We start from the raw sequence: 14,238 nt of genomic DNA on the forward strand, positions 1-14,238 counted from the left end.
TTTATAATTTCAAAATTTAATAAATAAATAAATTGAAAATATAAGAATTCATGATACATATAATGATAAAAATATATAATATAATTAGTAGCTTAAAAGTTAAATCCCTAAATATATGGCTGGTCAAAAAATTTGATTTTGAAAGTTTATTTTTTTTACAGTTTTACTTTTAATTAAACTATTTAATATTTATATTTGAATTTGTGTTGTTTCAGATTTTTTTAATATGGTTTTTATGTTTGGGGATTTATTATATATATATATTTATATATCTATATATATATATATGTATATATGTTTCCTACACGTTTCCATTACTTAATTTTTGAAAAAACCCGTTTCCCGTTTCCGAAACATTTCGTTTCCGCGTATTCGTTTCCGTTTCCATGCGACATAGCTTTTCAGTATAAGTTTTGGCTTTCTCTGTGTTAGTATGTGTTTTTGTGTTATTAGGTCAACCATTGCATTTGGTCAAATTCTATAGAGGTGAATGTAATGTATTTTGGATTTGGTTGTAATACTTTGGCTAATAAATGGTTAATAAAAGTTGATGTTGATAAAAAAAAAAAAAAGAAAAAAAAAAAAAAAAAAAAAAAAACTCGACCGACTTCAAATAAACCAGCCCAAACATTACATTTTCTGTTGCTGACAAAACATTTAATAATCGACCAATCAGTATTTTTGTATAATACAAATTTTTTGGCTCAAATTTTGTAATTTTCCAAACCACATGAAAAAAATGAAACATTTCAATTTGGCAACAACTTAACTAAACCGGGCCGGCACAAAATCTGTATGAGGTGATTTTGCTTAAATCATCAATCACCGCACATCTTCATCTTCCTGGAGCTTCTTTCTTCTCCACGCCGAAGAGAAGAGTAAATCCGAAAAAGAAAAAGCTTCTTCTTGTTCCTACACAACACAGCTTTGTGTAATCTCTCATGGTCTTTCGATTACTATGAAGGCTTGCAACTTCATGTGGCCTTCCACATCACCTAGATTCACCATCACCATCACCACACCTTATCCACAACCACACTTACGGCTCCGCACCTACACCTCACGCGCCGCCCCTTTCTTACATGTAAAAGCCTTCCAGCGCGGTGACTTGGACCGTTTCGCTGACGACGTTAAGTCCGGTAAAGCTTGGAGAGACGCGTGGCGGACCGCGAACGATGGATTCGAGCAATTCGTTTTCGAGGCTAAGAAGACCGCCGAGCGAATCGATCGCCAGTACGCTGTTTCTCGCCGGTTTAGCTCCGCTGCTAGTTCTGCCGGTGACCGTGCTCGTGAGATTGATCGTGAATTTGGGATTAGTCCTCGTGTTAGGAGCTTCTCTGCCGATTTGAGCAGAAATTTCCCTAAGGTATAATAATAATAATAATGACTTCTTGTTTCAACTTTGAAAGTGGATTTATATATATATATATATATATATATATATAGTGAGAATTGATAAAGAAGATGAACTCACTGTTATATGTCTTTGATTGCATTTTTGATTTAGATTCTCTCATGTGCTATTAATCTTTTTCTCCTAGTAGATTCCTTGAGAGTTTTCATTGTCGCTACTGTAACCAACCAACCATTAGAATCCTACAAATTGTATCGAGTCTTCTTTTTTGAAGTAAAGAGACTTGGATTCAGTTCCCTTCACAGGCAGGCTAGTGTGTACGCTGCAATGTTCTGTGTAATTGGTTGGTTTTATAAGAGTTACACAGGGGTTGACCTCTGATATATCATGTGGTTGTATTGTATGTATATACATGACTCTTTGCTGAGCTGCTTTTCCCCTTGTGTTTTTCTTTACAGTACAGGAAACAATTCAGTGCCTTCTTGAATACACCGCTCGGTGGAAGTTTTGCGGTAAGTGTCGTCTTACACTTATACTGCTATTCTCTCTTTACTTTTACTATACTATGATTGAGAGCCCGAGTTGGAACCATTTAAGGCAGTATCATATTATTGATCAATAACAACATCTTTTCCGCTTAAGCTCACTAGTTATCTCGTCAAGGATCTGTCTGACCTTTTGAGTTTTTTTACGTTTTTGCGGTTTTATTGTCTGTAAGGGCAACATGCTAGCACACTATGGAAACCAAATTAGTTTCTGTGACGTTGATTTATCAGGAATATGATTACCACTGACTTGTCTGATTATATAACCTGCTTTTGAATGAATCGAATCTTACTGACTGAGTTTAAAATTCTAATATTGGATATTATTATGCTTTGATTTCATTTCCAGACTATTTTCTTTCTTTGGTTTGCCCTCTCTGGATGGCTGTTCCGAGTAATAATAATTGCGACTTGGGTTCTTCCAATTGCTGGCCCTCTTCTCATTGGTGCAGTGGCCAATAACTTTGTCATCAAGGTATAGCTATTAAATCTCAGGTCCTTTATCTACATTCTTCCTTTTGGTATATGAAACCGATATTTTCTTTCTGGGTTACATGTATGATGATCAAGTGTCTTGATTCTTGTAACAAAATGTGTTTTTTAAGCTCTGACTATAACACGTTTGGGGTCTGTTCAGGGAGAATGCCCAGCATGTAAGAGGCAGTTCATAGGATACAAGAGCCAGATTATCAGATGCGAGGGGTGTGGGAACATAGTGTGGCAGCCACAAGGCGACTTCTTCTCAAAAGATGGCAACAACAATAATAACAGCAAGGGAAACTCTAAAAAGCCACCTAAATCCCAAATCATTGATGTCGATTTTGAGGAGAAATGATGATTAGAGAGAGACCGAGAATGAAGCAGAAAGCTCTCTCTCTCTTGTTGCACTTAATGCTCACATGAAGATAAAGAAAATGTGTTTATAACTGAACCATTTGCTGTATTTTTTGTCTGTTTTGAGCTGCAGCTCTGTAGAAGGCATCGTGTTTTACATGTTGTGTACATGATAAGGTTTCCTTGTAGATGAACCAATGTAGTTTCCACAAGCCGGGAGACTTGATTGAAACTCCTAAAGTTTTTACATCTTTGACAAATCATATATTATAGAACCATTTACTTCACCACTATTTGTATTTACACTTTTTGTTTTTTTCACATTAGCATGTTATATTAGTGTGTTTTCCTGAAACCACAAATTTCTAGTATTCAATAAAAATTAAAAAAAAAAAAAAAAGTTAAGTGAAGCAGCTCTTTTTGTGTTCGGTGAAGATATCTTATGACAAGAAAATGAAAGTATTCTAATCAAAATTCACATGTGGTTCAGCAACAATAACAAACATGGCCGAGTCGAAATTGCATTCCAACAGGTGATATATACAATCAATGTTCTACCTTAAGTCTGAAAATGGACTTCGCCCACTAAAAATGTTCATAGCTATGCTGATCCAGTTGGTTTTAGAGACACTAATCCTATGGTCTCTGCTTCACCTTTGTCTGTCTGTGTTACTCTTGCACAAGCTTCATATAAGAACAAAGAACACGACTGTTTTTTTACATGAATGGTAGATTTTCTTTCATATTGATATAAACTTTTGCCACTTGTTGGGCCATTGAAATGCTTCGTAAAACAGAATCTCCGGCCGAACCTTTCTTTCTCCACAGAATCTGATCACATTATTCCAGTTACCTACAACCTATGGCATCACCACACATATCAATAATGTCTCACCTATCTAAGTTCCCAACTCAACTCATAAATGACAAAGAAAATTGTTTTTTCTTTACCTCTTCTGCTAAAGCTTCATGTCTGAGACTGACCCACCGGTTCTTTTTATAAGCCATGCAAATGTATTCTCCTTTTTCAACACAACCAATCTGCAATCCAGGATTCTGATACTGTAACAGAGATACAGAAAAACAATAACACAAACATTTGTGACCCTGTTTCAGATTTTACCATTGACACAAGCCTGTACTTAATGTTTGCTTCTTCTAAGCCTTCGTACAGCCTGCTAATATCTATCTCCCAGTCCAATGCCTTTGTTGTTTCAAATATTTCTTTTTCGGTTTCATTCTTCACCCATTCCAACACTATGTTGCAAACCCACAAAAATAGCAGCAAGACCAGTTTAGCATACCACAATAAATGAAGGGGAGTAAATTAGATTACAATCATGGTCATCACTTACCAATTGTGAAAATAGGCGGGCATCTACTTATAGTGTGGTCGACAAAGTTTGTCTCTCCACAGCCTCCTGTTTTAACATCACATATCATTCCATCTTTCATGCGGATCACTTTGAGGCTGTCCTCAAACTTTATATCCCCAAAGTCACACTGCATATATCAATAATCACAGAGCAGCATTTTAAGTACCAGCTTGTGTAGAAAAGAAAAATATGGAATTAAATGAAACAAACCTTTAAGTTTCTGATTGAATTTGCAGCCATAACAATTCCGTAAGAACTTTGCTCAGGATAATTTGGCTCCCTTCTGCATTTCCTACAACTCATTCTTTCATATTCCTCCAACGTAAAAAGGCGAGTTACCAAGCTTTCTCTCTCTGGAGTTTTCCAGCAATGACAAAACTCGAGGATCGTGACTAGTACCTCAACAGCATCACTTGACTGCAAAGAGTAAAAATCTGAATGACATGTACAACCATGGAATAACAATCAAGCTTAGAAGCTTATATTTATCCACACAAACCATTGAAAGAACTTCTTCTAGGGAAGCAAGCAAGTTGCTCAGGAGGTAACTGTAGAGTCCCTCTTCTGTTATCTGTTCCGAGACAAAGGCAGAAAATAAATTTTGCAGTGCATAAGGAACTTGATCTCCCAAGTTGTCATGAAATGGTTGGCCATTGTGCACCAAATCTTCTTTGAAAACCTTAATGTTTAAAAGGGCCTGCCGTAGCACAAATTGTCAAAATAAATAAGGAGGTAAAGAGATAATATATGAAAATAAAAAAATGAGCTCGATTTAGTAGAGATGAGTCAAGGTTTTGAATCTTATTTTTGATGGTGACGGATATACCTTAAGCGTCATGTCAAGGGCTGAACGGTATCTGGTTGCATCTTCTGACGGTGAATCGTTTCTAAGCGTATTATTCAAATCTTGAAGATCACGAATGAAAGAAGTAAGAAACAAGCATCTCAAAAAAAAAAAAAAAAAAAGAGCAAGTTGTAAATTACAAAGCTCTCGTTTAACCTTTAATAGTTTCCTCTTGATTGTTAGTGTGGGATAAAGTTTCCAATCGATCCCTTTCTTCTGGTTCCATAGAATCTTCTTCTGCCGCTTTTAGTGATATAACTCCCGGTTCAAGGTTAATAGAAGATTCACTGGACATATTAAAAGAACACGTTTTGCTCAGAGGAGACCTAAAAACAATTTATAAACTTGCAAAAAGAGTCTTGAGAAACTTGTACTTACTGTTCGACATCCTGATCAAGATGACTAGACATGCTCGCTGAAGTTCTCTATTACACCATGAAGGAAATTCATTCTTACGACTGAGTAATCAAAAATTCATGGAAGCAAATAGAGAATTTAGACCTTCCACAACCTTGTTGCTTTTATGTTTCTTGTTCTTTGGTCCTAACTTCTTCCCCTTCTTTTTCTTTTCCTCGGCTAAAAGTTCTGCTTCTACTGAAGCTAACTTGGCTTTGGCATCCATATCTACAATTCCATCCAACTCTTCCTAGAAGAAGAGACATAAATTGAAACATAAGGCAATGAGAAAATCAGGGGGAAGATGAAAGCTCTATGTACAAAACCAAAGTTAAAAACTAACCCGCAAGAAACGTTTCAGCAGGGGAAGGATATAAGAGCGGTAGTCAAAAACAGAAAGCCTGACAAGGTCGTCTAGCAAATTTATCCTTGAATTTTCAACCAGCAAAATATTTGAATCGGCTAGCAGAACCTGCGAGTCAATATATATATCACGAAAACAAAAAATGTTAATCTGATGTAAATTAAAACTTAGAACAGGACTGAACCTGCTTGGTGACAACTGATTTCAGAAGGTCTATGGACTTTAACACAATATCATCACTGAGATTTTTATGACCATGTATAAGTGTCAGGCAGTCTTCTGCATTAGTGAAATCAAATGTCGGTTGCGATGCACCTTCGAGAACATCTCGTACTGCACACAAGAATAGTTCTGTAACATGAGGATCTTCGACATCTATCGTTAACTGCTCTTCACATTTCTTGTATAGAAGAGATGCATAAATGTTCCTTTGATCTACCAGAACATTCATTCTACTTTCATCTTCTTGTATACAAAAGTTCTTGGCCTGATTAAGACATTCATCATAACATAGGATCCGCCACTTCTTTGCATATCTGGCTACCAAAGTCCTCCGCGTGAAGTGAATGGCTCTCAGAACAGCCACCCTTGTATCAAGATTGTGTGACCTGATAGATCTGGGAAACGCAAAGCTCTTATCTATCAAAGAGTAGTCAAGTAACCAGGTTATGAAATCATCGCCCTGAGGATGTGTCTTGGCATAGTAAACATTGTGATCACAAACATCTATTGACCCTTGATCATCGAATGAAGCAATCTTTCCTCTGAGAAGTCTTTTATCCAGAAGCATAAATGAAAATTCATGGTCAATATCAATATTTTCTTTAACTCTAGTACGACGCCATAAACTGTCTGTTACCTTTGAAATCAGTCCTGTACCATCATCCCTTTCACACTTGATGCGTTTGAGTAGGTCTAGAATTTGATTGAGTTCAGGACATTCCAAAAAGCAGATACTCTGAGGTGTTTCCAGCAAACGGCACTCGGTAGCAAGAGTGAGCTCGGAAACTTGAAATTGTGCAAGATACTTCACCGGAAACTGCATCAGCCAGTCTTGAATGCTACAAGAGAGAATCCTCCGCTCCCGGAACGAAACAAGTAGCAATTGGATTTCCTTGAGTAACCTGCAGCGGTCTTCATCTGCAGCCAAAGGCCAGTCTTTGGACCATCCACTCACATATGCAAACTGTTTCACAAATTCGAGCCGGTTCTTGATCATTTCAGCGGCAGCTACTGGATCCAGAGGTTCCCAATCTGCAACCGATATCATACCAGCCCAGACTTCATCTACCCTCTGAGCCATATCCTCTTTCAGAGGTTTATATTTTGCGGCATGAACTTGTTCAAGATGATTCTTAAACTTTTTAGGATAAAAGAACTTGTGTGAACAAACTCGACACATCCAAAATTTCCATTTTTTTGTTTATCCTTGCAGATTCAAGAACTTGCTCCAAAGCATCCAGCCCTTCAGTGCCATATAGTCTCTCGACATAACTTGTAAGCTCTGTAATGCTTACTTTCATGAAGTTCTTTTTACTCTCTCTCAGCATTCATACTCGCCCAATACGACCTCAATCTTTTCACCTCAATGGTGTGCGAGTCACTCCTTATCTTGATTCGAGTCTCCTTTGGCTCCCTATGTTTTGTGTCAGAGTTTTTCGGAGTAAGACCGTGGAGGATCCTAGACTGTGCCATTTCGATTATACGTTCAAGTTCACGTTTAGTAGCTAGCTCGAGCTCGAGCGATCTCAAATGATCAAAACTCTGTTTTGCAATCTTGACGGCTTTCCTGTAATACAATGCTGAGCCAAGATGTTCGCCCAATTGGAAGAGAGAAACTGCAGCGAACGCTTGTACCATGTAATCTTCCAAAAAGCATTCAACAGAAGCCAGCAAGAAGACAAATTTCAAGTCACTGTTCTCTGTCGTCTTCCTCGCTAGTTCCATGAAGATAGTACCTTGTAGGTAATGAAGATCTGATGGAAGCTTGTGCTTCCCACGGATCTTCAAAAACGAATCTTCAATCACCTCCAAGGCCGTCATGTGATCTCCTTGTTCGTAGTAACGTTGGGCAAGTTTGTGTTTTTCTGCGTCCCAGCCAGAATGGTAACAAGGCTCCATGATTCTCTCAAGGGCTTTCTTGCGTTTTCTTGGTCTCTGTCAAGGGCTTTCGCGAGGCGGGAACAAATCAACGGAAATTGATGATAACAACAAGATGAAAGGCTTTTTACGTAAACAAAGATGTTGAACCTTTTAATCACGTGAGATCCACGTGACAAAGAGAGACGAGCAGTTCGTGGTTTTTTATTTTTTTTTTTCTTTTTTGAACACGAAAAATCCATTCAGGAATTGTGTCGAACACCCTGTGGGCACTCCTTTTTTTTTTTTTTAAATCTTTTTTAAGCAAGCTACATACCTTACTTGATTTTATTGCACGCACCTTCCCAGTATAACTGAATATAGAAACAGATAATACGGCAGTAGTAAAAGATCCACGCGTTAATAAACAACTGTGTGACTAACATGAATGTTCGTTCTAACATAAACAACTGTGTAACATTCATGTTAAAAATTGCCCATTTTTTTTTGTAGTTTAATTTGTGAAATGTGTGACTTTTGTAGTTATTTATTGAACCACTACTTTTTCTATGCTAAATATCATAATTACCATTTAAATTATCTTATAAATTAAATTAGAAAATAAATTCTATCTTTAATTTTTATTTACCCAAAAAAAACAAATCAAACAAAAGAATATCTTATTTTGATTTACCATATATGTTGTAAATTAAATGTTTTCCGCAGTTACATTCTAAAATTAAATTATGAACACAACGTCAAAAATTAGAAATTATTTTCATATTTCTGTAACTTGTAATCTGATATTATCTAAAAGTATTTAAAAAGGGGAACTTACTATAGAAAATTAAGAAATATCGGATCTAGTTTAATATTATTTTTTTACAGTATAGTTTTAGCACAACTACATTTTCTTTCCTTTAATTTTTCCAACTTATATAAAATGCAAAGAAAATCCGACATATTTGATGCATATCTTTTTTTTGGTCATCTTCTTTTTTTGAAATGTAATGTAAATAAGATTGATATACAAATACCAAAATATTGTGATACTTCTACTTACGAATTTCCTAATTTATAATATGAGTTTTTAAAAAGTTTTTTGTTGGAGATGTGATGAATGGATTAGAAAATTAAATTTTGTATAAGAGAACTTTTCAAAAAAAAAATAAAAGACCGATTCCATCGATTTCGTAGAATTGTCTCTAGTCTTCTTCCTCCTAGTTAATAATAGCAACATCTAATTTTATGTGTGTTGGGTTACTTGAGTATATATATTATGAGTGTTGTTGGCAAAAAAGAAAAACAATATATTTCTAAGAGAGACGACTTGTTTCTCATATTCTGAATTATGAAATGTGATGTTTTGTTTACGGTTTCTTGTATTCTCACATTCCTCGTTCTATGCTATGTTAGAGGTAATTTTTAGTTTTATATTTCACATTAACAACTTCTTATCTTATAATCTTAATATTTTCTGTTATTTGATGATGTTTTTTTCTCACTATAGAGGTGGGCCCTGTTCTTTTCTATGTCGCTAGCGACAGCTCCGGCGACTGAAATTTACACACACCTTCCCCCTTTTCATGTCGCTGGATTTTTGTTGTGAGAGAATTCTTTCTCCAGATCCCTGGTTATTGATGATGCTGCTGTCGCTGGATTATCCAGCGTCCATTTTAATCGACGCGGCGACCAACTTTTCTTAGTTTTTCTCCGTCTCTCACTTATAATTGATCGCTTGATTTAAATTTAATTGAAAATCTAGTTGTTTTTTAAGTCGCTCAAGCGACATAGAAAAGAACACGGCCGTGGAGTCCAAAACAAAGTGGGGGCTGCGACATGAACAGACAATTTCCTGGAACATGTGGAACTAATGGGAAGAGTACATGCATAAGCGACATCAAGAAAATGCCTCGTGCGCCAAAAGATCTTGTCATACGTTGCGAATGCTCTGCCGCTTTTGTTTGGCCGGGTCAACCTCCCCAACGTTTATGTAAATGTCAATATGATTGTTAAGTTCTTACTTATATCACCATAACCAGAAATCTCTTTGCTAATAAAATACGAGGGGGCCTATAAAGTGTTTTGGTGGAAAAGGTTTTTCATATTAAAAGTAAAAAAATATGTTTGGTTTATACATCAAATATGTTCCCGTACTAACTTATACTTTGACAAAACAATAATTTAAATATGTTACTTCAATATATATATGAATTAGTGCAAAATCATATATTTGTGAAATGCTGGACAAAATCAGGACCGGTCCTTGGTTTTTAGTGGCCTAAAGCATATTTTATATGTAAAATCTAACTAAAAAAATTTTCATTAAAATACTACAATTTAATTCAAAAATTATTGAATAATTTAAAAATGTAAAATAATCTAAAAACAAATTTTCTAACTTTCATCGCAGCAAATGCTTCTCGTACTCGAGTTCTTTGATCATATCTTTTTCGATAGACGTCATTGCTAATCTATTCAACTTGTCTTGTGACTATGATAATATAATATCTATATATATAAAGTTGGCTTTTTCTCACTTCTGGTGATGCCACGTCAGCATATCCATTTGTGTAATTAGGCCATATTTTTCGAGAGAGCCAATTTCTGTAGCCTATAGTTTCCCACACAGCCCATTTATGTAAATATTTGTCTCTTATGTCTTCGGAAGCCCAGCTTAACTTTTCTCTCAGGGCCCAAAATATCATTATTCGTTTACTCTATTGTCCAAATAAAACCCTTTCTGTACGATTCTCTTCTCCACCGTCTGCCGATGAGAAATCTGAAGCGCCACGCCTCTTGATGGTTCCTCACTTCCATCGCTATCGTCTCGTATAGCTCTGAAACCGTTAAAAGATGTCCTTCAATGATTTCTCTTTCAATAGTAGCCCCACTACTTCCCCTTTACTTTGTGTAACTTGAATTCCTGTATAATCCCATCTTCTCCAATAACATTCATCTTACAATTCCTTCTCTCTTTAAAATTCGTTTTTAATATAATGGATTCCAGTGTTGTTTCCTTCGCAAACCTCAAGGCCGGTCGCCTACACCAACAGATTGTAGGGAGGATGCTTCGTCACTGGCAAGCCCGAAACGTCAAAAAAGGAGGCCAACTAATGGGAGTGGACTTCCTACTCATTGACGAAAAGGTTTCTCCCATCTCTACTTGATATCTCAATCAGTCGATTTTGGAAAAAAATATCTATTTGTTGTTTTTCTGTAGAGTTGTGTCATCCAAGGGTCGATCAATGTTACCCACCTATCGAAATTTGAGAATTCGCCGCGTGATGGGGGGAGTTTATATTATGTCAGACTTTGAAGTCACCAGAAGCAACTCACGTTTCAAGCTTACCAATTCCCCCTTCTCAATACGTTTCATATCTACCACTGTTTTTGATCAACTTGACGAGTCTTACGGTAGTTTCCCAAAAGAGTTTTTCAGGTTCCGTACTCATGAGCAGCTGGTCTCTCTTGCCAACACCAATACTGATCTTCCAGGTCTGTCTTAGTTTTAAGTCTTTCAATATTTCCTGTCTCCAATATTAAGTAGATCACTTGCAGAATAGGTGGATAATCGATACGCCATGAATTTGCTCCTTTTAGAGGGGGTTAAAAAACATGTTGTAGGAAAAATTAAGAGAGGTTGTATTCAATGTTTCTTTCTGATATAAAATCCTGGGTGTAGTTATTTTGAACTCCTCCTAATTTCTATCCTCATGGTTTTGTCTAAATTTCTTAATATACCTTTAATGATATCTGATTTCTTCTCAGATAACTTGTTTCCCTTGTGAGATCTTCACTAAACTGCATAATTTTGCAGGGTAAGCATGGTGGTAATCAGCAAAATCCAGAGCAAGAGAAACAACAGGATGATGCTAGAAGGTGTGTATCCTTGTGTTTTAGTTGGCATTCATATATGATTTTTGTTTGGTTTGGAATTCTGTTTTTGAAGTAATGTATTGTCTGATTGAAACATTTTCGTGTAGGGAAGCTGATGAACGTAAACAAACGATGCTTAGTCAAATATTGTCTTCCTAAGCCAGAGAGAGAAGTAAGTCCCATCTAATATGTCTTGGGAGTTCAATTAGTTACTCTCCCTTCTTCCTTCATTAAGTCGCCAATATGATGATCTTCCAAAGCTCGAGGGAGACACAATATTGTGTTTACATATCTTTGATGCTTCTCTTTCTTCTTCTTTGTGCTCTATAGTTGCTCGAATTGCCCTGGTAAAACCTGAGAAAGCTAGAGGTGTAGAGGATGTTATTTTGAGGACTGCTCAAATGGACAGATAGTTGAAAAGGTAAAGACCATTTTGTAATTAAATAAATGGGGACATTATTGTAACCAATATGGATGAATGTAAATGTAAGACTTGCTATTAATTAGACACATCTACCTTACTATTTACTACTAAAAAATAATAGACGGCTCTTAGTTCATTTGACACTCAAAGTTGTTAGTTGTTAGTTCAAAGAATCGTAGAGAAAAAGGCGATGTCGTCGTGATGTATATTTTAAAAAACGTAAACTAAAAAAGACAAATAAACTATATTTTATGCAAAGTCTGTTACGGTCCGTATAATTTATCCGATTACTAAAAATTGTTAATCTTAAATAAGTGATAAGAAACGACATTAGTGGAGTGGATGTTGAAAACTTTATACATGTATCTCTAATTCAACTAAGCGTAAACGTTGAGTTTTGAGTTTTGACTTTTGATTTCTTATTTAAATTTCCTAATTATTTGTCAGCTTGTCTTTGGTCTTTGTTATATTTCATATATATCTCATACAAAATATAGCATAGATGAATGTAGACACTACCCATTTGTTGATGATGCTATTTAAAAAAAAAATTATTAGGTCATATAAACAATGAAATATCAGTCAACGATTTCGATTTTTTTAGACAGTCGATGGTTAGAAAGGAGAAACGTATGTCCCTGAACGGCAAGGACATCACGGTAATTGATTTTTCTCATTGTTTTGACGAAATTAAGGATAAGTAAAAAATACTTAGCGAATATATTAGATTGTGACCTATCAAACAACTAAATATTAACTTTTATATATGTTAACTCATAAGTTGAAAGATTGCCATTTACCAATAACAATACATATTACCAACCACAGTACCTGCTCTGATCATCGAAACATTCATAATTTTAGTGTCACACTCACACTCAACTAAGAAGAATTGACATGAGTGGTTCTTTTGTCTTTACTTTTTTTGTCAAACTGACATGAGTAGTTAGTTCAAAGTTTATACTTTCATGGAATAGTTATATAACTGGAACTGATAAACTGTATAGTTTGTATGAGTTGATAGAGCTTTAATTATTGAAACTAAAGGTATCACACGACATACATAGATGATTGAATGTGAAAATGTATTTAATTTATGGTAAAGGAATTTATCATTCAACCTATCAGAACTTTGGGGATATCTTTAATAGATTAATTAGTTATTTATGTAACTAAAATACATATGTTTGTCTAGAAATACAGTATGATTGAAATCCAAAGCTTTCTAGAAATACATATGTTTTGCAGTACTATTTTAAATGATTGAAATCCAAAGCTTTCTAGAAATAATTTATGTTTATTTTATAGTAGTAAACTAAAAAGCTCAAACGTCTAATTGACTAATCAGACACCTAGACCTTAGGTGTATTATTATAAAACTTTTCTTGGTTTTGTGATAATCAAGTATAATCGATAAAAAAAATAGTACTACAGAAAAGTTCGATTAGTGCTTCAGCATTTTCTAACTCCAATAACAAAAACGAAAAGCGAGTGAATGAAGCTTTTTGGCTCCTTAATATCCAAGAAGTTGAACCTGTTCCCACCTGAACACTTTTGATAAAGTTGTACTGCAAAATATAACACACACGAATATGAATAGTGGGTTCGACCAGCTCTCATCTAGTGAATTTCAAACGGTGATTATAGAATTTTAAAGTAACTAATATCACTTTAATTAAACGAACAAAAATTCGTGACAGAAATAGTATCAAATCAACTAATCAAGCATGGACCAAATATATAAAATGACATATAGGGTTTCGCTCATCATTATCAAAAAAGAGGAAGTAAGAACACATGACATGCACGCACGACTTTGTTGACCCTAATGGTCAAAGACTGCCATTTGCCTCCACGTCTCTTCTTTAACTTTTATGTTTCTAAGGTTAAAATGTATAATCATATAGTATCTTTATGGTCTCAGAATTCCAAAATATTTTTTAAGATCCAATCATTTGAGTATATAAGAATATTAGTTGCTAAAATCATTATCTAATATATTTCGTTTCTCTATGCTTTTCTTTCAATATGCTATACATGAATTATGATCAGTTTCTTTTCTACTACATCAGGATAAGACTAATGTTTTAAGATTTATTTGTTCTTATAAAGTTAATTTTGATACTAGAATAAAGAGAGTCTT

General features: G+C 35.2%; 3 protein-coding genes and 2 long non-coding RNA genes across 5 annotated transcripts; 3 read left to right on the forward strand and 2 right to left on the reverse strand.

The window, feature by feature from the left end:
• Positions 1-683: 683 nt before the first annotated feature.
• LOC104787496 (uncharacterized) lies at positions 684-3,020 on the forward strand. Its single transcript, XM_010513096.3, has 4 exons — positions 684-1,366; positions 1,813-1,866; positions 2,249-2,374; positions 2,537-3,020. Exons 1-4 carry the CDS (start codon positions 959-961, stop codon positions 2,732-2,734), a joined length of 786 nt encoding a protein of 261 aa, XP_010511398.2. The 5' UTR covers positions 684-958; the 3' UTR covers positions 2,735-3,020.
• Positions 3,021-3,229: 209 nt separating this feature from the next.
• LOC147944486 (uncharacterized) lies at positions 3,230-8,271 on the reverse strand. Its single transcript, XM_087450906.1, has 12 exons — positions 5,898-8,271; positions 5,693-5,821; positions 5,465-5,599; positions 5,332-5,378; positions 5,110-5,240; positions 4,936-5,015; positions 4,609-4,806; positions 4,320-4,526; positions 4,089-4,236; positions 3,857-3,990; positions 3,685-3,774; positions 3,230-3,593 (listed from the first exon to the last, which is right to left on the reverse strand). The coding sequence occupies exons 1-12, from the start codon at positions 7,113-7,115 to the stop codon at positions 3,474-3,476; spliced, it is 2,637 nt and encodes an 878-aa protein (XP_087307032.1). The 5' UTR covers positions 7,116-8,271; the 3' UTR covers positions 3,230-3,473.
• LOC147944487 (uncharacterized) lies at positions 7,247-7,834 on the reverse strand. The gene has a single exon (XM_087450911.1). It carries the CDS (start codon positions 7,832-7,834, stop codon positions 7,247-7,249), a length of 588 nt encoding a protein of 195 aa, XP_087307037.1.
• An 809-nt stretch (positions 8,272-9,080) lies between the features above and the next one.
• On the forward strand, positions 9,081-9,929 carry LOC109133023 (uncharacterized). The gene is made up of 2 exons (XR_015557578.1): positions 9,081-9,210; positions 9,303-9,929. It is a non-coding gene; the product is annotated as an uncharacterized LOC109133023 (long non-coding RNA).
• Positions 9,930-11,586: 1,657 nt separating this feature from the next.
• On the forward strand, positions 11,587-12,181 carry LOC147944488 (uncharacterized). The gene is made up of 3 exons (XR_015557577.1): positions 11,587-11,674; positions 11,779-11,843; positions 12,002-12,181. It is a non-coding gene; the product is annotated as an uncharacterized LOC147944488 (long non-coding RNA).
• The last annotated feature ends 2,057 nt before the right edge of the window (positions 12,182-14,238 follow it).

This window comes from Camelina sativa, chromosome 5, assembly GCF_030686135.1.
Source record: "Camelina sativa cultivar CO46 ecotype springtype chromosome 5, ASM3068613v1".
In the NCBI taxonomy this organism is placed as follows: Eukaryota; Viridiplantae; Streptophyta; class Magnoliopsida; order Brassicales; family Brassicaceae; genus Camelina; species Camelina sativa.

What these genes read in the sequence shown, in the direction of transcription:
- LOC147944487 (XM_087450911.1), bottom strand. Translation starts at nt 7,834, where the DNA reads ATGGAGCCTTGTTACCATTCTGGCTGGGACGCAGAAAAACACAAACTT.
- LOC104787496 (XM_010513096.3), top strand. Translation starts at nt 959, where the DNA reads ATGAAGGCTTGCAACTTCATGTGGCCTTCCACATCACCTAGATTCACC. An exon ending in CGCTCGGTGGAAGTTTTGCG is followed by an intron (nt 1,867 to 2,248) that starts GTAAGTGTCGTC and finishes TTTCATTTCCAG; the next exon opens with ACTATTTTCTTTCTTTGGTT. An exon ending in CCAATAACTTTGTCATCAAG is followed by an intron (nt 2,375 to 2,536) that starts GTATAGCTATTA and finishes GGGTCTGTTCAG; the next exon opens with GGAGAATGCCCAGCATGTAA.
- LOC147944486 (XM_087450906.1), bottom strand. Translation starts at nt 7,115, where the DNA reads ATGTGTCGAGTTTGTTCACACAAGTTCTTTTATCCTAAAAAGTTTAAG. An exon ending in AATCAGTTGTCACCAAGCAG is followed by an intron (nt 5,822 to 5,897) that starts GTTCAGTCCTGT and finishes ATTGACTCGCAG; the next exon opens with GTTCTGCTAGCCGATTCAAA. An exon ending in TCAAGAGGAAACTATTAAAG is followed by an intron (nt 5,016 to 5,109) that starts GTTAAACGAGAG and finishes GTGATCTTCAAG; the next exon opens with ATTTGAATAATACGCTTAGA.